The following is a 21312-nucleotide window of genomic DNA, read 5'->3' as shown; positions in this document are numbered from 1 at the left end:
GTTTTTTCACTTATTTATGTGCCCTGGCTGGGGATTGAACCTGCAGCCTTGGCATAGTGGAATGGTGCTTTAAACAGCTGAGATACCTGGACAGGGTGTTTCACATTCACTTCTGGTTGCTGTTCAATTAGCTTGGCTCCTGATAGTTTTTAAATGCTCTTATAATTTTAGATGTGAAGGAGACTTGAAATTATTTAGCCCCAAATAGCTGGTTAGTGTCAGACTTGGAGCTGGAAGACACATCCTCTGAGTTAGGAAGGCTGAGGCAGCCTTTGCAGGTGTGGGGGACAGGTGAGTAGGGTAGAGGGAAGAGGCACTACATCTTAAGGAATACAGAATCTTGGATGAGCTGGCTGGGGCTACTTGCATGTCTGCTTACTATACCAAGGGCAGCCCAGGTCTGGAGTACCTGCTTTGGACAGATTGCTAGGGATGAGCTAATGGTTATAAAGCCCTCCAAACATCTCAGTAAAACAAAGTTGTAGGAATAATTGCTCTTGTGTAGTAAACAGGAGCTTGCGTACATAATTTCCGTGGTCCTCAAGGCAATGCTCTGATGTAGATTTTTAATTTCCATTTTATAGGCTAGGAAGCTGAGACTCAGAGAGGTTAAGTTACTTACTTGTCCCAGGTCTTGTAACTACTGAGTGGTCAGGCTGGGATTGAACCCTAATTGACTCTGAGTCCAAACCACTCTGCCCTGTTCACCTTCCATGGGAAACCATGAAGTCTGACTAAAAAATTTTTACTTTCATTGGCTAACACTGTTTAAATGTTGGCAGTTTGTGAATAAGAGAGGAAGAAGACTCAGGACATTTATTCTGGCAATGTGTCGTGATGGAAGGGTTAGTCATTTGCCATGTAGGCTCTGATTATGGATAGTGTCCTGGGACATTCTACGGGACTCTGTGTGTAAGATATCTTGGTTGAAAATACATTGGAAAAATTCTGGAAGGTTACTCGACAGGCGAATCATCCTCAAGAACCTGGGAAAGTGATGTTGAAAAGGCTTGTTGGTGCCGTGAGCCCAGGACCTTCCAGTTGTGGCTTCTGCCTCCTACCAGGGAGCTAGAGGAGCCCCTCACAGGAAGCAGGGATGTGGTTAGGGGTATGAAGGGACATTTGGGCAGAGTAAATTGGATAGAGGTCTTCTGACTCTTGGTCTCTAGAGAAAAATGGTGCCTGCCTTTGAGCTCATAGGGCTTCTGGTGACACCAGGCAAGCTCAGTAGCCTAAAATACCAGGGGCAAAAGCCAAGATTTACCAGAGGGTAGAAGCAGCCTTAACAGTTAACTAGGGAGAGATTATAGGACCAAGAAAAGTAGATCAGTAACAAGGGTTGCTCTTAGGAACCCAGAGCCACGATGATTTAGAAAAGAAGCAGAGTTGCCTTTACTCTGCAAGGATGGCCTTAAATTTAGATTAGTTCTGAAAGTTTAGCTTCCATCAGAATTACCTGTAAGGTTAGTTAATAAGGGAACAGGGCCTTCTCCGTCAGAAGCTCTGATTCAGGGGTAGGCCTGGGTTTGGGGTTACATTTCTGACAAGTTCTCTGGGGAAACTGATGCTTCTGGTATGGAGACCACATTTTGAGGACTGTTGGTTGGAGCAGTGGTTTTCACCAGAGGTTGCAGTATCTAGGAACAATTTTGGTTGTCGCATCTGCTGTCTAATGGGTAAGCCAGGGACCCTTCTAAAACATCCTACGCTGTGCCAGACAGTCCCCCACAACAAAGAGCTGTTCTGCTCCATGTGTCAGTAGTGCAGAGACTGAGGAACCCTGGCTTAGAGAAAGGATGTTTCGGAGTTCGGTGTGGGAGAGTGGGCTAGAGGGCTCTGGAGAGAGGTTATGGCTCTGGGCTAGAGGGGCAGGTGGCTGGTGGGGGTAAGAATGTGAGTAAAATGAGTGAATTCTGATTGGATAAAGGTCCCATCAGATCTGGGGACAATATAAAATAAAAACCTGCAGGCATGCAAACCAAAGGGTCACTGGTTTGATTCCCACTCAGGGCACATGCCTGGGTTGTGAGCCAGGTCCTCAGTAGGAGGTGCGCAAGAGGCAACCACACATTGCTGTTTCTCTCCCTCTCTTTCTCCTTCCCTCCCCCTCTCTCTAAAAATAAATAAAATCTTAAAAAAACAAAACCCTATCTCAGTGTACATATTTTAGATCACTGTTGAGCATTCATTCTCACGTGTAGAAACCTTGCCAGACAGAGCTGGGAAAAAGTTACTATCATAAATTTGCACGTAGTTACTTCACTGATTTCTATGGATTATGGAATTTTTATTGTTCTGTTTTCCTTAAACTGCCTAGTAACATTTCCATTTGAAAATTGACAGCTCTATATTTGCCAGCCCAAGGGGGAAGATGTTTTTGTTTACTTTAGTTATGTGGGGGTCAGTGGTGCCACCAGAGCCACATGTGCTAGTGGCCGTGACCTGGAGCCAGCAGGGTATGAGGGTGGCATCGTACAGAGTGGATGAGTCCTTCCCTATTGGGTGATTTTCTGATGTAGCGTTTACTTTGAACTGCAGATTGGTTAGACTTGGTGGCTGAATAACTGCCCAGAAAGCCTCAGCCTGCCCTGGCCAGGTAGCTCAGTTGGTTAGAGCATCGTCCTGATACACCAACATTGTGGGTTTGAACCCTGGTCAGGGCCCATACAAGAATCAACCAATGAATGCATAAATAAGTAGAATAACACATCCACGTTTCTCTCTCTCTCTTTCCCTCCATTTTCCTCTCTCTCTAAAAAAAAAAATCAAATTAAAAAAATTATAAAAGAAAAAGAAAGCCTCAGGCTAACTGCTGCCCGCTCAGTAGATGCTCTAGAAGAGAGGCGTTTCAGCTTACAGAGGCAGTGCAGGGGCGGTTAAGAAGAGTCGAGACTTTGACGTCAGGCTGCCTGGGTTTGCGTCCCGCTGTGCCCTAGCAGTACTTCAGACAAGCTGAACTTTTCTGTGCCTCAGTTTCCTTATCTCTAGAAAGGGCCACAAACCTTGTTAGGTTATTTAAGGATTAAATAAGCGGATATGTGTACCTTAAAAAAGTGCCTGGTACGTTGTATGAACAAAATAAATATTAGCTATTATTCTGTGTAGGGAGGGATGATATTAATGAGGCATTTCAACAAAGGAATTAAGAGAACTTGGTGATTTGAAAGAATGTAAGGGATGTCCAACCTTTTGGTGTGTCTGGGCCACACTGGAAGAAGAATTGTCATCTTGGGCCACACATTAAATACATTGTGACACGTAATCACACAAAAAATCTCATAATGTTTTAAGTAAATTTACGAGTTTGTGTTGGGCCGCGCTCATAGCCTTCCTGGGCCGCACGCGGCCAGCGGCCTACAGGCTGGACGCCTGCGGGTGGTTTTAAGGATTCAATCTCATGTCCTGGGAAGTGTTGGGGAGTGAGGAAAATTGAGCTTAGTCTTAGATATTTTTAATTTGAGATCATTGATCATATAATTACAGATGCTTTAGAGATAATTGGAGATACAGGACTTGAAACACTGAGCTGGGTTATAGAGCTCAGTAATAGTGACGAAGATGAAGCTGGAGACAAAAATTCACGAAGATGTGAATTCACAAAAATGTAACTTGCTTTATATCCAGCATTTTATATATGTGTTATTTCATCTTTATAATAACTCTTCAAGGTAGTAGTATTCCCATTTTAAAGCTGAATAACCAACTACTAAGGTTCAGTGACTTGTTTGAGATTAATAGCAGGTAAATGAATTAGTTAGAATTGGAATTCATCCACCTATATTTATGCATCCAACGAACATTTAAAAAACACTTAATTGTTTTTAAAGCAGCTTAAGTTCACAGCAAAATTGAGAGGAAGGTACAGGTATTTTCTATGTGCCCCCTGCCCTTATACATGTGCAGGTTCCCTCATCATCAACACTCCACAGAGTAGTTACAACTGATGAACCTACGTTGACACATCATTGTCACCCATAGTTTACATGAGGGCTCATTCTTAGAGTTGTACACTTTTTTAAGTATATTTTATCGATTATGCTACTACAGTTGTCCCATTTTTTTCTTCCCTTCATACCCCTCTGCCGTGCGCCATGCCTCCCTCTGGCATTCCCCCCTTTAGTTAATTCCCATGGGTCCTACATATAAGTTCCTTGGCTTCTCCATTTCCTATTCTATTCTTAATTCCCCGTCTATTTTGTACCTACCAGTTACGCTTCTTAGTCCCTGCACCTTTTCCCCCCAATCTCTGCCCTTCCCTTCCCCGCTGATAACATTCCATGTGATCTCCAGTTCTCTGATTCTGTTCCTATTCTAGTTGTTTGCTTAGTTTGTTTTTGCTTTTGTTTTTTTTTTTAGGTTCAGTTATTGATAGTTGTGTTTGTTGTCATTTTACTGTTCATATTTTTGATCTTCATTTTCTTAGTTAAGTGCCTTTAACATTTCATACAATAAGGGCTTGGTGATGATGAACTCCCTTAACTTGACCTTATTTGGGAAGCACTTTATTTGCCCTTCCATTCTAAATGATAGCTTTGCTGGACAGAGTCATCTTGGGTGTAGGTCCTTGCCTTTCTTGACTTGGAATACTTCTTTCCAGCCCCTTGCCTGCAAGGTTTCTTTTGAGAAATCAACTGATAACCTTATGGAAACTGTCTTCTTTTCTCTTGCTGTTTTTAAGATTCTCTCCTTATCTTTAATCTTGGCTAATGTAATGATGATGTGCCTTGGTGTGTGCTTCCTTGGAGCTAACTTCTTTGGGACTCTCTGGGCTTCCTGGACCACTGGAAGTCTATGTTCTTTGCCAGATTAGGGAAGTTCTTCATTATTTGTTCAAATAAGTTTTCAATTTCTTGCGTTTCCTCTTCTCCTTCTGGCACCCCTATGATTCAGATGTTGGAACGTTTAAAGTTATACTGGAGGTTCCTAAGCCATTCCTTAGTTTTTTGAATTCTTGTTTCTTCATTCTGTTCTGGTTAAATGTTTATTTTTTCCTTCTGTTCCAAATTGTTGATTTAAGTCCCAGTTTCCTTCCCTTTACTGTTGGTTCCCTGTATATTTTTCTTCATTTCATTTTTCATAGTCTTCACTTTTTCCTCCATTTTGCTCAGTCATTTCTGTGAGCATCTTGATTGCCAGTGTTTTGAACTCTGCATCTAATTGGTTCGCTATCTCTTCATTGCTTAGTTCTTTTTCTGGAGTTTTGACCTGTTCTTTCATTTGGGCCATATTTCTTTGTGTCCGTGCACCTCTTATGTTGTAAGGGGCAGAGCCTTAGGTATTCTCCAGGGTGGGGCAACCCACTTGGCTGCGTGGTGGTATGCTGTCTGTGGGGAGGGGTCAGTGCCATTTGTGGCTCTCGCCCTGTTTTCAGTCACTTCCCACACTTCCCACAAGCATATTGCGCCCTTTCAGGTGCTGATTCCTGGGTGGGTGGGCTTGTGTATGTTCTAGGATCCTGTGGGCCCCTCCAATGACCTCTCCTGTGAGGCTGGGAGTTTCTCCCACCGCCACCACAACCCTCACAGGTTTTTATAGCCAGAGGTTTTGGGGCTTTAGTTTCCTGTGCTGGAACTTTGGGTTATGCAGTCTGTCTCGCTCCCCAGTTGTTTCTCCTGACCTATCTGCATGTGAATGTGGGAAATCCCAGTCCAGCAGCTGCTGCCTTGCCTGTGCTGGTCTACCAGCTGCTGCTTTTCATGCGTACTTATTGCCCCGGCTTCCCATCTCCTCCTTTCCTACCAGTCTGGATGCATGTTTTTTCTTTAACTTCTTGGTTGTTAGACTTCCATACAGTTTGATTTTGTGGCAGCTCTAGTTGTCTTTTTTTTAATCAGTTCCTGTCCTTATTTTGGTTGTAAGGAAGCAAAGAGATCTACCTATGCCTCCATCTGGGCTGGAAACCTCTGGAGTTATATATTCTGATATATATATAGTCTGTCTGACAAGTCCAGCCATTGTTAATGTAACGAGAGTAGTTTGTGAGACATCAGTTAACTTGGTAATAGGAAGTGGACTGGAATGCGCATGCATGAATAACAACAACTTCACTCTACTAGTCGGTGGGAGCAGAAGATTCTGTTGAGTGAGCATGTGTACTGTGTGGCCGTTTCTTTCAAAATGTCGGAACAAGTAGAGCAATGAATCTGCACTAAATTTTGCGTTAAGCTTGAACATTCCTCCTCGGAAACTATTTGGATAATTCAGAAGGCCACAGCTATGGGCAGCTAGTGATTGACGGCTTCATCATGACAATGTGACCACACATGTATCACATCTTGTACAGAGTATTTTGGCAAAACGTCAAATCACCCAGGTGACTCAGCACCCCTAGAGCCCAGATTTGGTGCCCTGAAACTTCTGGCTTTTCCCGAAACTAAAACCTTTGAAAGAGAAGAGATTTCAGATTTGTTGATAAGATTCAGGAAAATATAACCTGATAGCTGATGGTGATTGGGAGAACTGTGTGAGGTCCCAAGGTGCCTACTTTGAAGGGGACTGAGGTGTCATTGTCCTGTGTACAATGTGTCTTGTATCTTGTTCAATAAATGTCTCTTTCATATTACATGGCTGGATACCTTCTGTACAGACCAGATATATATCTGTGTGTGTATATATGTACATATATTTATCTCCATCATTGTATAGTATCATATAGAGTATTTTCACCGCCCTGATCCAATGGACAACCGTTATCAGCTGAGCATAATGCTCGGTTCTGAGGCTAAAGAGAAGAATGGAACCTGATCCTGTCCTTAAGGAGAATAAAGTACAGGCCTATCTGTTTTGAAGCCCAGGCTGTTGCCACTGCACCACAACAGCCTGTCCTTTGCATTTTCCTCTCCTTTGTGTCTCCAGAAAGTTGAATAGAAAGAAAGTGAGCAGGGCATGGGGAGTGGAGATTTTTATCTCTTCTTCATTCATCCCTTCATTTGTTCGTAGAGTGTGTGTGTGCTAATACATTCCAAATCTACATAGAGGGCGTAGTGCCTGTGTCTTACTTGTGCCTTGCCAAGAGGCGGCCACTGAGCCTTTCTGTGTGTGGTTTCTGGGATGTAAGGAAGGACAGGTGTGATTTTCTCTATGGAAGACATTTCCAAAAACTTAAAGCAAGTTGCCTACAGTCATTTAGCTAAGCAAGGTTACTGCCAACTATAGAAATTGAGGTCTCTCAGCCTATTTCACGACAGAGTTAAAGGAGCTGTCATCCTAGGAAACGGGAGATCAGGGTTAGGAGCGAGCGTTGTGAGTAGGGATTGAATAACAGGCTTTAAAAATGTTAAGGTTATTTCCACGGTACACAGTCTTCTCAAAACCATCTGAGAGTCAGTGAACCGAAAGCACGTGAGGATGGTGAAAAGTCAGCACACGAAAGAAAAACCCTCCAGGCTGACAAGGAGATGAGGAAGGTGTGGTGGCGTCTTTTCTGAGATCTTTCAGAATTAGAGGCGCTGTTTGGTTCTGGGTTGGTTCTTTTGGGAAGGTCTGAATGAGCTCACAGTGTTGCAGCTCTTCACTGGAATATCCATTCTCTTCCTTTTCTCCATCTCTACTTTTTATCTTTTGCCATTTGTTATGCAAAGTGTCTATTCATTAACAACTCTATAGTTCTGAGCTAGCAGCTGTGCACACTAAGACCATTGGACCCAACTAATCTCTGCTCTAGTCTAGGATAGCTTCTGGTATAAGACAGACACTTGGGTATACTCATAGTTAAAAGATTTTAAGTGTGCATGTGCTCAGCACGACAACATACACTTGAACCCTCTAGTCAAGTCGTAGTGTGAGAACCAGAGTCATACGCCACCCCGCATCCCCTATCACACTCTCCTTCTTTCCTCCTCAGACGTCCCAGGAGTTTGTGGAGAAACTGACCAAACGACTAAAGAGACACCCTGAGGAGACAGGTGGCTTCCAGGAGGCCCCCCTGGCTTATGATGCCATCTGGGCCTTGGCACTGGCTCTGAACAAGACATCTGGAGGGGATGGCCGCTCAGGTGTGCGCCTGGAGGACTTCAACTACAACAACCAGACCATTACTGACCAAATCTACCGGGCAATGAACTCCTCGTCCTTTGAGGGTGTCTCTGTGAGTTCCAGGGGCTCCTTCACACTCCTCTGTCCTCCCACTGAGAGATTCCCTCTCTTGGAATCATGTGTTCTCTGTCTCTCTGTTACCTCCCTGTTAGAATCGGTCTCAGACCAAGGAAGTTGGGACCCCCCCAAACCCGAAAACCCACCAGGGACTGGAAGGGGAAAAGTGGTCTGTTTTATTTCTTTCAGTCCTGCCCCTCATTTCTTTTCAGCCCAGACATTGATGAGTCAGATAAGAATCATAGGATTTTGAAAGAGGAAATAGAGATCATCTCCTTATTCCTTTTAAAGTGGGAAAATTAGCATCTAGAGGGATTTGGTGACTTGCTCAGGTCACACAGCCATAAGCCTGGTCTCCTGGTGCTACCTCTACCTGGGGATTTGTCCCATTCCAATCTCATGGGTGAAGTTTCTCTAAAGAACAGCGTTTCTGAAATCTAGGGTATGAGTATCTGGGGTATGTCCTATATGCAGGCAGATGCCGTAAATAGAATTCATTCAGAAGCTCAATTAACATAAAAAAACCTAAGGATTCAAAGAGTCTTTAATGTTCTCTTTCACTCTTGCCTTTGTCCTCTTTGCCTCCCTGCTCATGTTCTCCTCCCTCAGGGCCACGTGGTGTTCGATGCCAGTGGCTCTCGGATGGCATGGACACTCATTGAGCAACTCCAGGGTGAGCACGGGGCCATGAGGTGGGGGCTTGGGGGCCATGGGGCTGGGGCTGGGCTAGGACACCAGATGGTATCACAAGGCAGCCGGGGTGCCTCTCCACCTCCTGCCCTCCTCTTTCAACCGTGTTCATCAAGCTTTAATAATAATAATAAACAGTAAAAACAACTCATACGTGGCAGGGTGTCTTTGAGCAGCAATGGTGTGTTCTTGAAAAGCGGCATGGACTTTGGAAGCAGCCTCTGTGTCCCCATTGGCTTTGATTTTTTAAAAAGATTTTGTTTATTTATTTTTAGGCAGAGGGGAAGGGAGGGAGAAGGAGTGAGGGAAACATCAATGTGTGGCTGTCTTTTGCATGCCCCCTACTGGGGACCTGGCCTGCGACCCAGGCATGTTGCCCTGCCTGGGAATTGGACTGTCTCACAGGCCAGCACTCAATCCACTGAGTCACACCAGCCAGGGCTGGCTTTGATTTTAATTAAAGAAATTTCCTTCTGGTAGCTTGGGTTGGGGGGTTAATGACCTGTCCCTTGCATACCCATAGACTCAAGGAAAGTTGAAACTAGGAAACCTGCTGTTTTTAAAGAGAATTTATAGGATTTTCTTGCTATGTGAGTAAGCATTCTGAATATTTCTGCAGTAAGTGTAGTTTGCCTTTTCTAGGTTGTATTTTCTTATAACGTAGAACAATTATGTATTTGAAAAACTGTGAGTTAATTTTTCAACTCCCCACATTCACCCTCATAGCACGGCCAAGAGAGCTGTTTCTTGGCTTCCTGGGAAAAGTTTCTTTCCTCCTCCTACCTCCCACAATCTCTCAGTTCCCCTTTGTATCCAGGACAAGAGGGAATGGACTCCAGCCATGGTGAAGGGGATGTGAGTTGGCTTTTGATGGAAAAGTTAGGGTAACTGGGACAGTTTTAGAACAGAAATCTTAGGAGTGACTGAATTTTACTTTGTGACTCTTTAAGGGGCAGGTACAACTTATTTAAGGAATTTAAACCCAAGCCAACCAACATAAAATAAATTTATAAAATTAAAATGAAAGCCACTGGGAAAATAGATTCTATGATTCTGTCTATCATGAGAGGGAGAATAAGCAAGTGTTTAAAGCTTTAAAACTGGAACCAGAGTGAGACACCTTGCTAAGAGAGGTGTGGGGCCGTGGACTGAGTGGCAGACACATGGTGGAACCTTCTTTGCTGAACGACTTTACACGTGAAAGATTGATTTGTGGGACCTGCCTTACACTGCTTTTAAGTCAGGTTACTTATTCATGTGGCCCCTCAGGTCCTTGCAAGTATCTTTCAGGGGTTCAGGTGAAGAGAACGTTGGATACAACCACAGAAAGCTACTTTAGGGAGGGGGAAGTCGGAAATGCCCATGATCTGCTCTTCACCTACCCAGGTGGCAGTTACAAGAAGATTGGCTACTATGACAGCACCAAGGATGATCTTTCCTGGTCCAAGACAGATAAGTGGATTGGTAAGTAGATCCTATTTCTATTTCCCTTCATCCCCTCTGAACAATCATAGGAAAGGGTTATGCATTTGAATGAAGGTGGGTGGCAGGTGCCATTAAGTTGAAATGCTCCAGAGAATGGTCCAGGAGCTGGGGTTCGGAGACACGGGCTGGGGAGACAGTGCATTTGGAAACAGAGCAGACGGTTGGTAGCACGCACTATTAAAAGCAGCCACTGGGGGTCGGAGGCAGGGCAGGGAGCAGAAACCCCATTTGGGTGTCCCAGGCGTTCTGGTGCCTTGAATGTCAGGCTTCAGTTTCCTCTTCATCTCTGAAGAAAACAGTTGCTTCAACTGTAGGAGGGGATAGAAATTGTCTTCTACTAAAATGTGCATTATAAAAGGGGACAGGAACCAATATTCTTTGCTTGGTGGGTTAAAATAATAGGATTTGGGAAAGATACTAAAGGTGGGCAAAAGGAAGGTCTTCTGGTAAAATAAAGGCTTGGCATCTTAAGAATGGAGGGAGGCACAGCCATGGGAGACCCCTGCTGTTCACCTGCTCAGGTGGAGTCGAACAGCTCCCACCCCTGCTGGGATTCTGAAATGTTTTGTAATTTGAATGTAGGGCAGTGTTCTGTACAGCTATAAATGCTGCATGGCCTAAATTACACTTTCCCCCAAGCTAACCAAATTAAAAACATCCCCCCCCTGCAAACTCTGACAAATTTAAGCTTCCTCCTAAGTGCTTAGTGATAACTGAAAAACACCTTTGGGAATATCACCCCGTCAGAGTTAAAAATTACAGATTAGCTCTTGTTTCTTCTTTCCCTAAAGTTAGAAGGGCAGACTAGATACTTTGGAGGCTCTTTAGCTTTATGATTTTACAATCATGAAGCTTTTTTGCAGCTTTTGATTTGAGTTATAAGAAATCTCATCATTTTCTCAGCTCTCTCCTTCTTTCCATTCCCACTTTCCTTTCCTGCAAGAAAAACAAAGAACAAACAATAACAAAAAAGACTGTAACTTTGGTGACACGTCTCAGCCTTTGTCAGCCTCTAGTTCGGACGTGTACTCCGTTTGCCGGTCGCATTTCTCACTGTCCCCACGAGCTGTGCGCCTGCGGTGGCGCTGCTCAGGGCCCTTGGGCCTCCTGTCCTCACAGCCAGAGAAGTGAGTGTCCACCAGCAGCTCTGTCCATTGCCTTCCCCCATCCCACCTTCATTCCTTCATCCCCCTTCCTTTTCTTTCCCTTTCTCGCCCTCCCCCTATGCCATAGGAGGGTCCCCCCCTGCTGACCAGACCCTGGTCATCAAGACGTTCCGCTTCCTGTCCCAGAAACTCTTTATCTCCGTCTCAGTTCTCTCCAGCCTGGGCATTGTCCTAGCTGTTGTCTGTCTGTCCTTTAACATCTACAACTCCCACGTCCGGTAAGTGTACCTTCTGATGTTTTCCTTGTCCTGTCTGCCTCTCCGAGATAATGATCACTGAAGGGAGTGAGAATCAAACCTGTGTAACTTCTAGGCCATATATCATTGAGGTTCTTAAACACCGTCTTACTGCTTTCTTAATGATCACTGAGCACGAGAGGGGGAAACCAACTAGAACTCCCATCGGGCTTCAAAGCAGCTAGCTGTGCAGGCAGCACAGTGCAGGGCTCCAAATGAAATGTTTGTGAAGGGAGGCCCTCTGTAAGTCTGTGCACAGCCCCTGGCCAGTCATCTTTCTCTCAAGGCTCTGCAGCCTGCTCCAGGCCTGTCTTCCTTTGTCTGTGGCAGTCGGAGAGCTGAGCCTCCCTTCAGAAGGGGGTGATTCTGCTCTTCTCTCTCTCTCTCCCTTCCTGCCTCTGCCCTAGTTACATCCAGAACTCACAGCCCAACCTGAATAACCTGACGGCTGTGGGCTGCTCGCTGGCGTTAGCTGCTGTCTTCCCCCTCGGGCTGGATGGTTACCACATTGGGAGAAGCCAGTTTCCCTTCATCTGCCAGGTGAGGGGCACGGACACCGTGCAGAATCCGGCTCACCCACCACTCAGGAGCACCGCCTGTGCCATCCAGTTCCCTGCCTCCATCTGATGTCACTGCTCTGATCTCTGTCTGTCTCCGCCCTGTCTTCCCGTGCCGCCCGTGCCTCCCGTGCCTCCAGACACTCTCGTTCGGTAGCTCACTTGTTGGTTCCCAGGTTGCCATGACTTGCTTTGCCAAGAAGAGGAGGGGGTATTGAAGATGAAGGAAGGGGTCTGGACAAAGGAACAGTGATCGCTTGTCTTTGGTGTGGGGACTTAGAACAGGAACTAGATTTCCTGTGGGAGCCTTAGTTGGGCTTGGGAAAGATGGAGGCAGAAATGTGAATTGACAGCTGGGACAGTGAGGGGAAGGGACCACCGTGACACAGGGAGAGGCCCTATGAGGCTCTTGGTACATGGAAGATTCTGCAGCTGTGGGAAAGGCTGGTTTCAGCAGTGATATTTGTGTGGTTCTATGTTATGCTGGTAGGAAACACACACTGTTTTCCCTGCCCGCCTCGCTACTTCCCTTGCCTCTGCCCAGTGCTTGTCTCCATGCCTCCCTGCACAGGGCATCTGCACGTACATGCACATTCTACTCATCAGGAGCAGTCTCTTTCCAGTGAGACCAGAACGCAGTGAGAAGGCGGGCAGGTTGCTGCAGTGCAGTGTGACAGGTGTCTGCATAGGGATCTGTGCAAAGTGCTGTGGGAGCAAATGAGAGAGAACAGCTTAGAGTGGTTGGGCAGACCTTAAAGAAGAGGTGACGTTTAAATATTGAAGGATGCATGGGATTTTGTCAGCTGGGAACATCCTGTGGCTGGCAAAGACACAAAAGACAGCAGACCAAGGGAGAGCCAGTTGAGCAGCATGGCTAGAGTGTGGGGCAGGCAAGGGCCTGGGAGCTGAGCCTGGAAAGATGAGTGAGACCATGCTGTAAACAGTCTCCCGCCATATCCTGAGATTTCTAGGATGCAACCTGTAGGCATTGGGGAATGGTCAGAAGTGACTGGTCATTAAAACCAGGAGGTTTTAGCAAGATCACCTGGTGGCAAAGTAGAAGATGGATGGGAGGAATCTGTTGAAGGTAGGAACCCCTCCCCTATGTACATTCCCCTCCCCCACTATCCCTGCTGGCTGCCTTTTGCCTGCATGGTCATCGGTCCCCTGCTGCAACCCTGCCCTATTCTGCTCCTGCCTCTCTCCTTTCCTAGGCCCGCCTCTGGCTCCTGGGTCTGGGCTTTAGTCTGGGCTATGGCTCCATGTTCACCAAGATCTGGTGGGTCCACACGGTCTTCACAAAGAAGGAGGAGAAGAAGGAGTGGAGGAAGGTGAGCCGTTTGCCATCCCTCAGCCCCTGGTGCCTTGGCCGACGGTTTAGCGGACTTCCCTTTACATGCCTGTACTTGTGCTCGCCCAGACCCTGGAGCCCTGGAAGCTGTATGCCACGGTGGGCCTGCTGGTGGGCTTGGATGTCCTCACCCTCACCATCTGGCAGATTGTAGACCCCTTACACCGCACCATTGAGGTACCACTTGGGGTCAGAAGGCCAAGCAGTCACGGCCTACAGGGCTGCGTGTGGTCCCGAGGAGGAAAGCCCCTCTGTGGGAGAATGCTTTTCTGCATGTCAGAGCTTTTCCTCCTCCTTAGAAGGAGTTCCATTAGAGGCCTCTGGTCATCTGAAGAATGGAAGTGGTGGGGGGTCTGGGAGGGATTTGCATACTTCCCAGGCAATGTGGAAAGAGGGGGAGTAAGCGTTCCTAAGGTGTTTAGGTGAATGCTTTCTGGCCCAGTGTGGAACTTGGCCTCATCCTGGGGGTCTCGTAGGAGAAGGGGCCGAGTTGGGAGTCAGGGACTGAGCAGAAGTGGGGGGAACAGGGGAGAATGACAACCATCTTTCCTGTGGCCTTATTTCTCCCTTAGACTTTTGCCAAGGAGGAACCGAAGGAAGATATTGATGTGTCCATTCTGCCCCAGCTGGAACACTGCAGCTCCAAGAAGATGAATACATGGCTTGGTGTGTTGATGTCGGGGACAGGCTGAGGGATGGGGTGAGGACAGTGGGTTTGGAGGAAGGAACATCTTTAGGAAAAGAGGAAGAGGTAAACCCAGTTGAATGTCCTTCTCTGTCATGGGACTGGTCTTTTCTGAGAGTGGGGAACAGTTGGTCTTTTGCCGGGGAGAGGTTAGGGTCTAAAGAAGGGATGAGGCAGAGTTGGGTTCAGCAGAGGCAGAGACCAGTGGGAATAGCCTCACTCTCATCTTCAGACCTGACGCCGTCTGCATCTAGACGGCTCCCCAAAGTAAGACTGGGGCTCTGTGGGCATGGGTCTAGGTCTCTTCTGGCCTTTATAAAACTGCTCTGATCTGTGACCACAAATGGTAGACCTGCCCTCAGTCTGAAGAGCTGTCTTCCCACCTTAAAGGTAAGGGGTGAGACACTGTGTGTGGCCCAGGCCCTTGCCTGCCTGGCAGCTGTTATGACTGTCATCTTCCTGTGTGACATGGCTGCTAGTCCCAGGAGGATATGGTGAGGTGGGGGCGAACTGGGTAAACCCTGGGGGCAGTGGACAGGGAGGAGTATGCAGGGTCAGAGGGTTCGATTGTGGAGGAGGCTCCCTTTTCATTGGGGAACTATCAGAAGGAGCCATGGTGGGTGACTAGCATAGAGAGGATGGGGGGTGGATGGGACTGTGGAGTTCATGCTGCCTAGGTGACCCTTTCCTGCTGTCGCAGGCATTTTCTATGGTTACAAGGGGCTGCTGCTGCTGCTGGGTATCTTTCTTGCTTATGAGACCAAGAGTGTATCCACTGAGAAGATCAATGACCACCGGGCCGTGGGCATGGCCATCTACAATGTGGCGGTGAGCTCCCTGGACACCTGGCATTGACCCGAGGGACTGACTACAGCAACCCAACCCGGATGGGGTGGCATGGGGAGGACCAGGCACTGGCTCTTGGATCAGTGGGATGGAAGTCTTAAAGGGTTTCTAATGCTTCAGATTTGTAAAGTACCGTACGGCTTATAAAACACACACAGACACTGCCTCACTAATTTTCACACAACTGCGCAGTGAGGTGGGCATTCGTGTCCAACCACACACACGCAGATGAGGAGGCAGACAGAAGGAGGTTCATTGCTTGTCTGGGGCTCGCAGGCTGGAATCTGAATCAAGAGTTCCTGCCTCGTACGCCTAGGGGTTGGCTCTTGAGGATCTGAGAGTGTGTCCAGACGTCAGGGGCACTCCTGCCCTGAGCGAGGGGTTGACCTAGAGCTGTGAACTGCTTTAGGACAGTTTATTTGTGATTCTTCTTAAGCTAGAGTTGAGGATGATCCTATTTGGATCCTTTTCAAATGGAAAGTTCACCAGGAACTTGACCTCATGGGCTCTCTCCTGGGGAAAGAAAGTCCTGGGTCTCGGCTGAGCCTGCAGAACTGAGAGCCCCAAACACACTGCACAGGTCCTGTGCCTCATCACCGCCCCTGTCACCATGATCCTGTCCAGCCAGCAGGACGCGGCCTTCGCCTTCGCCTCTCTCGCCATCGTCTTCTCCTCCTACATCACACTGGTTGTGCTCTTTGTGCCGAAGGTCAGCTCCTGCGTGTGCTTCCACCCGCCCCATCCCTTCTTCCCAGGACTCTGCTCCCCTGTCCCCCTTCCCCTGTTTGGGGCTGAGCTCATTCCTCTTATTTTCATTCCTTCCAATTCTAACCCACCATCAGTCTATTGCTAACAGTCCCTGCTGGGCCCTCCCACGCCCCGAACATTCTTCCCCAGATGCGCCGACTGATAACCCGAGGGGAATGGCAGTCGGAGGCTCAGGACACCATGAAGACAGGATCATCGACCAACAACCATGAGGAGGAGAAGTCCCGGCTGTTGGAGAAGGAGAACCGGGAACTCGAAAAGATCATCGCTGAGGTGTGCTGGTGCAGGGTGCAGAAGGGGTCCTGGAAGCCCTATCACAAGAGAAACCTGCCAGGGAATGAGTGCAGCAGGCTAGGGAGGGGGAGGGAGGGGGCAAGGAGCAAGGATTCCGTGCCAGGTAAGATCCAGTATCAGGAGGCGAGGGCTCTGCTGGGCAGTGGTGAGCCCTCAGCAGCTGATGTTGAGCATGCCCTCCAGGAAAGGGGGTGGGCAGGTGCCCATGGTGTCCGCTGGGCCCCAGGCTCTGCAGTGACAGTGCGGGGCGTGTCCAACCTGGGCTGACACAAATCTGTATGAGTTGTTGGAAGCAGAGTGCGTTAACCTGTGCCCCTTCCTCATTTTCTCTTTCCCTTTCCCTGATCTTTTCCTTCAGTGATACTCCCATTAAGGGGTACTCTTTTGGCTTTTCTTGTTCTTTCTGGATTTCTCACTTTAATTTCTTTTGTCCACCTACTTCTATATCCCCACCTCCATTTTTCTCTGTTGTCCCCCTTTCCCTCCCCCACCTCCATGACTTCCCCTTCTCCCCATCTCCTAATTATTATTTTTTTCCTCCAGAAAGAGGAGCGAGTCTCTGAACTGCGCCATCAGCTCCAGTCTCGGCAGCAGCTCCGCTCACGGCGCCCACCTCTGACACCCCCAGAAGGGCCTGGGGTCCTACCCAGGGGCCCCCCTGAGCTCCCTGACCGGCTTAGCTGTGATGGGAGTCGAGTCCATTTGCTTTACAAGTGAGGGGTGTGGGGGGAGGATAGGCCAGTAGGGGAAGGGATAGGGAGAAGCAGGGCTCCCTGTCCTCAGATGGAAGAACATCCTGCCCCATTCCACCTCTTGTAGATACAGCCCCTCTGTGACTCCTGAGGTTCTCTGGGTCTCCATTGCTCTGAGAACCAGACCCTTTTCTCTCTTATTCCTCCGTATGATTTTATGTCACTACTTAATAATCTAGTTGGTACCTCGAAGCTTTTCACTCACTGGCTCCTTAGCAGCCTCATATACGCTCCTCTCCCTTCTGTACACCATCTCCCAAGATTGCTTCCTTGCGTTTTGTGTTTTTCTGGGGCAATTAAAGAAGAGGAAATGTGGGGAGATTTGGGAGCTGCTTCCAGTGGATAGTTGGTGAGAATTCTGAGCAAAGGAAGGCACCCCTGACTGTTGACATGGATAGATGGGCCTATGGAGCATGAGGTGGTAACCCTTTCACACTGTGGTGTCTTTTGGGAAAGGATCTTCCTAAACCAGGGAACAGTGTGACTTAGCACCTGTCCCTTACTGGGGACAGAGTGGGCTTCAGTCCAACCCCAGAGACTTGGAGGGCATCATAGCACTGGAAAGGCGTGAAAGGGGAGCAGTATAAAGAGGTGTTTTATTGCTCCTGTGAGGACTTGGCGGGGCAAAGCAGGACATGCTCGGGCTGAGATTGCTGAGTGATGACATCCGTGGTTAAAAGTGTGGAGTCAGACTACCAGAGCATCAGGTTCCACAACGTGCAAAAACTCCTCTACGCTGTGTTCTCCAAGTCCTTACTGTGAAGACAGTAATTATCTTCCAGCACCACCACCGCCACCACGCAGATTCTGGGGACATGCTAGCCGCTGTCACTGCTGTTTATTGAGTTCCCTCACGGTGACGGGCACGTGTTGGGAGCCTGGAGCATGTAGCTGAACAGATATGAGGGCTCTCCTTCTTAGGAACTGAGAACAACAAAATGGTAATTGCTAGGAGGTAGTGGATGAACTGGCCCCTGAGTGCTTCCAAACTTAGAAGTCTTTGTCTAAGAACTCTTGGCATCTTGGAAGGATTTGCTATCCAACTAAAAAAAAGTATTGAATGGCTATTGGAAAAAAAATAAACAAACTTGCCTGGGACTTTTATAATCCTTTGTGTTCTCTTGGAGAAGTGCTTTTGCTTTATTTCTTTCTCTTTTTTGAGAATTTTTATGAAGTTTATTTGAGCCAAAATGACGACATATGCCAGGGAGCAAGACCTCAAATGTCCCCTGAGATGTGTTTTTCTGAAGCTCAACCTCTCTTTCCCTTTGGCACTGATTCTTTTAAGTGATTTTTGTAAAAGCTCAATGGTTGAGTGGGCTGTATCATTTCATTGTCCTGTTTCAGAGTCAGTTTTTGAAGTTCCGGGAAAGCAATGGTCATTACCTCTTAGACCAGACATTCCACTGTGATTATCTGCTTTGGACCATTTGGACTTGATGTGAGGTTCCCCTCTTCCCACCATGGAACATTCTCAAGCAAAGGGGAAGAACCTATGGAGTAGATAAGCCTTTGGCATGGAAAATGAGCAGCTAGCTGTCCTCAGAAGCAGCAGGAGCTGTATGTACGAGCCCTGGGTAGGACCTCAAAGACCAGAATTACCACTTTGAACTTTCTTTGCACTTCGGCGTGGTGTGTATCACAAAGGGTCCGAGGCTCTGTTATGACCGAGGGCAAGCAAGTCAGACACTTTGCTGGCAGCAGTGTGAGACCATGCACGTGACAGGGCCAGCTCCGGTGGGTGGGGAGCCCTGCTCCGTGGTGAGCCCACCACTCGGCAGGCTTGGGGGGAGTGACTCCCTTGGCGTTGCCAGCCCTGCCTGTGTCACCCTCAGGCTTCAGATCTCTTTCTGACTTCAGAGTGCCCTGGACTTGAGACTGCCCGCCAGTAGTTCATGGCCCTGCTCCACCCTGACAGCCTCTTGTCTCCCCACTGTCGTCACTTGGGCACTTTGTGAGCACACGGATGCTCTGTTAGTTTTATCCTTTCATTTCAGTCAACATGTTCTGATTGGTGAAGTTGCTGAGAGCAGTGAGCAGAATGGCCTTTCATGAAGGTACATTTTCAAGGGGGAAGGTGAAGCCAGTGAGCAGGTAAAATAGATAAAACAAGACAGCTGGGGCAACCAGGGCTGTTGGGCGTCTCGTAGTCATTAGCTCTGGTGCCCAAGACGGCCCTGTAGGGAAGGTGTGTGTCCTTACCTGTTGTCTGGCAAGGAGACTGGCTCGGGGAGAGGAGGACACTTGTCCAGGGCCACACAGCTAATGAGGAGTACAGCTGGCATTCACGCTGCGTGTATTGTTACTGTTGCTGCATTGCCTGTTACCCAGAACAATGAGCATTGTCTCACAGTTTCTATGGGTCAGGGACTCGGGTGGGACAGCGGAAAGATACCTGGAAGATTTGAAGGCTGGGAGCTGGAGCCATCTGAAGGGTAAAGGTAGGTATCAGATGTCAGCTGAGACTCCAGTGGCCTTTCTTGGTAGCCTGGGTTTCCTCGTGACCTGATGCCTAGGTTCCAAAAGGGAGGGAGTATCCTGAGAGAGAGATGAAAGGAGAGCCAGCTAGGTCGTAGCCATCTCTTTTCTCTGACATAACCTGGGAAGTCACATAGCACCACTTACATGGAATCCCATGGCCTGGGCTGTCACAAGGTTGCGTCCAGATTCGGGGGAAGGAAGTATAGACCCCCCACTTGGTGGGATAAGCATCAGTCGCATTGGAAAAAGAGCACTGGGGATGGGACATGCAGTCACGGCCGCCTTTGGGGAAAACGAGCTACCACTCGTGGTCTGCCGGCTCCGGAGCAGGCAGGTGCTCACTTTCCTCGGCCACACTGCTTGTCTGATTGCCTGTCTTGTCTCTTCGCTGACTTGCAGCCTCTCTGGACACTTCAGGGCCAGCTGTTGTCCCACACCTAGCCCTCTCTGCAGCCGTGGCTCTTCCCACAGTCCTGTGTGGTTTCAGGCTACTCTGGACACCTCGTTCATTCACTCAGGCTTTGAAGCAGGGAGTCCTGTTACTGTGCACTGCATGGGTACTAACTGAAGGGCAATCAGGATGAGCTTCATGTCGGGTGATGCCCCAAACAAGTGATATTTGACATACTTGGCAAGTATGGCATCCACTTACCTGACCCACTGAGGCAAGAAAGGAAATTGCTAGACTGTTGAGGAAACATCCAAACCTATAGAGAATTTTTGTGTGTTTTCTTTAGTCAAAGTGTTGACAATTGCTAGGAAGCAAAATCTCACTGGATTGAGAAAATGCTCCAGAGAATGGGAGTTTTACACCTTATTTTATACATCAAAGAATCAAAGGAGTAGACAAGATTACGTGAAATCAGTTGGTGATAAGGGAGGCGGGAGAAAGCAAAGCAGGAGAATCTGAGATGGGATAAAAAGTAAAACGCAGACATTTCTTTTACATCAGTGGGCACAGGATAGTTCACAATTATATTTTCAGCACATAGAGTTGGTATGTGGGGAACAAGATAACAATGAGGGATTCATGGTTTCTGCTTAGGTACGGGCGTGTGCCTTGAGGGATCTAGAAAAGGGGAAAAAGGATTGCTCTGAAATTCCAAAGGTGGCTTATACGTGGCCCCATTTTCAGCCACGGAACTATCATGGAAGATGAACCCCCAGCACCACTGGCCCACAGGGTGAAACACAGGCCTATGTGGGCCAGGCACCCTGCCAGGACCTGATACAGTCACGTCAAGGAGACAGGCATGCTGAAGTCACACTCCTGTGGCATGCAAAATGCCTTCTCCAGGTGTGTTTAGAGGGGAGGGGAGGAAAAAGTAACCTTTTTTCCTTTACCCGTGTTGGGTTGTCCAGCTGTAGCCCTCTAAACTAGACTGGCAAAGGACAGATTAGCAGCAGAGAAACAAAGAGAAGTTTACGGCCAGGTGTGCCACACATGGCAGCACCCAGTGATGAGTACTCAATCCAAAGGGGTGGTTAGAATTGGGACGGAGGTACCATTTTAGGTTGAACGAGGAAAAGGGTTTGGGCTTCCGGGCAGTGGAGGCGAGTAATGTGAAGGTGATCGGGAGAAGTGGACAGAGGTTCTTTAGCAAGGACGACGTAGATTTAAGTCAATGCCTTCTTCCTGCTGCAGGAAGCGGAGGCGCCTTTACAAATGAAAATTTCCTTCACTAAAGAAAACCTTGTGCCTTGCTTTTAGAGCTTTTCCTGAATCTGCAAGTTCTCAATAACCTTTAGCTCCACGTGCCAAAGAAACCTATTTTGGGGTGGTATATTTTGGTACTCTTTAGGGTTGAGCGATTAATTCTGTATAGGGGAAACCAGGAAGTCTGGCTTCACTGGGGGTAGAAGGGGTTCAACAGGGTCTGGGCTACTCATGACTCAGTGAGCCCTTCAGA

The 21312-nt window shown here is 47.8% G+C and overlaps 1 protein-coding gene across 5 annotated transcripts in view; it reads left to right on the top strand.

Moving 5' to 3' along the window:
• The window catches only part of GABBR1 (gamma-aminobutyric acid type B receptor subunit 1), a 30021-nt gene extending 12002 nt beyond the window's left edge, over nt 1-18019 (top strand). For all 5 annotated transcript variants that reach the window (XM_053913858.1, XM_053913856.1, XM_053913857.1 and 2 more), the window contains 12 exons: nt 7844-8086; nt 8701-8764; nt 10168-10245; nt 11500-11650; nt 12076-12208; nt 13440-13556; nt 13646-13753; nt 14149-14242; nt 14962-15089; nt 15688-15816; nt 16005-16148; nt 16713-18019. In XM_053913858.1, the coding sequence (XP_053769833.1) occupies nt 7844-8086; nt 8701-8764; nt 10168-10245; nt 11500-11650; nt 12076-12208; nt 13440-13556; nt 13646-13753; nt 14149-14242; nt 14962-15089; nt 15688-15816; nt 16005-16148; nt 16713-16886 (1563 nt within the window). In that variant the 3' untranslated portion in view covers nt 16887-18019. The remainder of the gene's footprint in view (nt 1-7843; nt 8087-8700; nt 8765-10167; nt 10246-11499; nt 11651-12075; nt 12209-13439; nt 13557-13645; nt 13754-14148; nt 14243-14961; nt 15090-15687; nt 15817-16004; nt 16149-16712) is intronic.
• The last annotated feature ends 3293 nt before the right edge of the window (nt 18020-21312 follow it).

The sequence above is a fragment of the Desmodus rotundus genome, chromosome 11 (assembly GCF_022682495.2).
Source record: "Desmodus rotundus isolate HL8 chromosome 11, HLdesRot8A.1, whole genome shotgun sequence".
Taxonomy (NCBI): Eukaryota; Metazoa; Chordata; class Mammalia; order Chiroptera; family Phyllostomidae; genus Desmodus; species Desmodus rotundus.
This window is presented reverse-complemented; position numbering and strand designations above follow the sequence as displayed.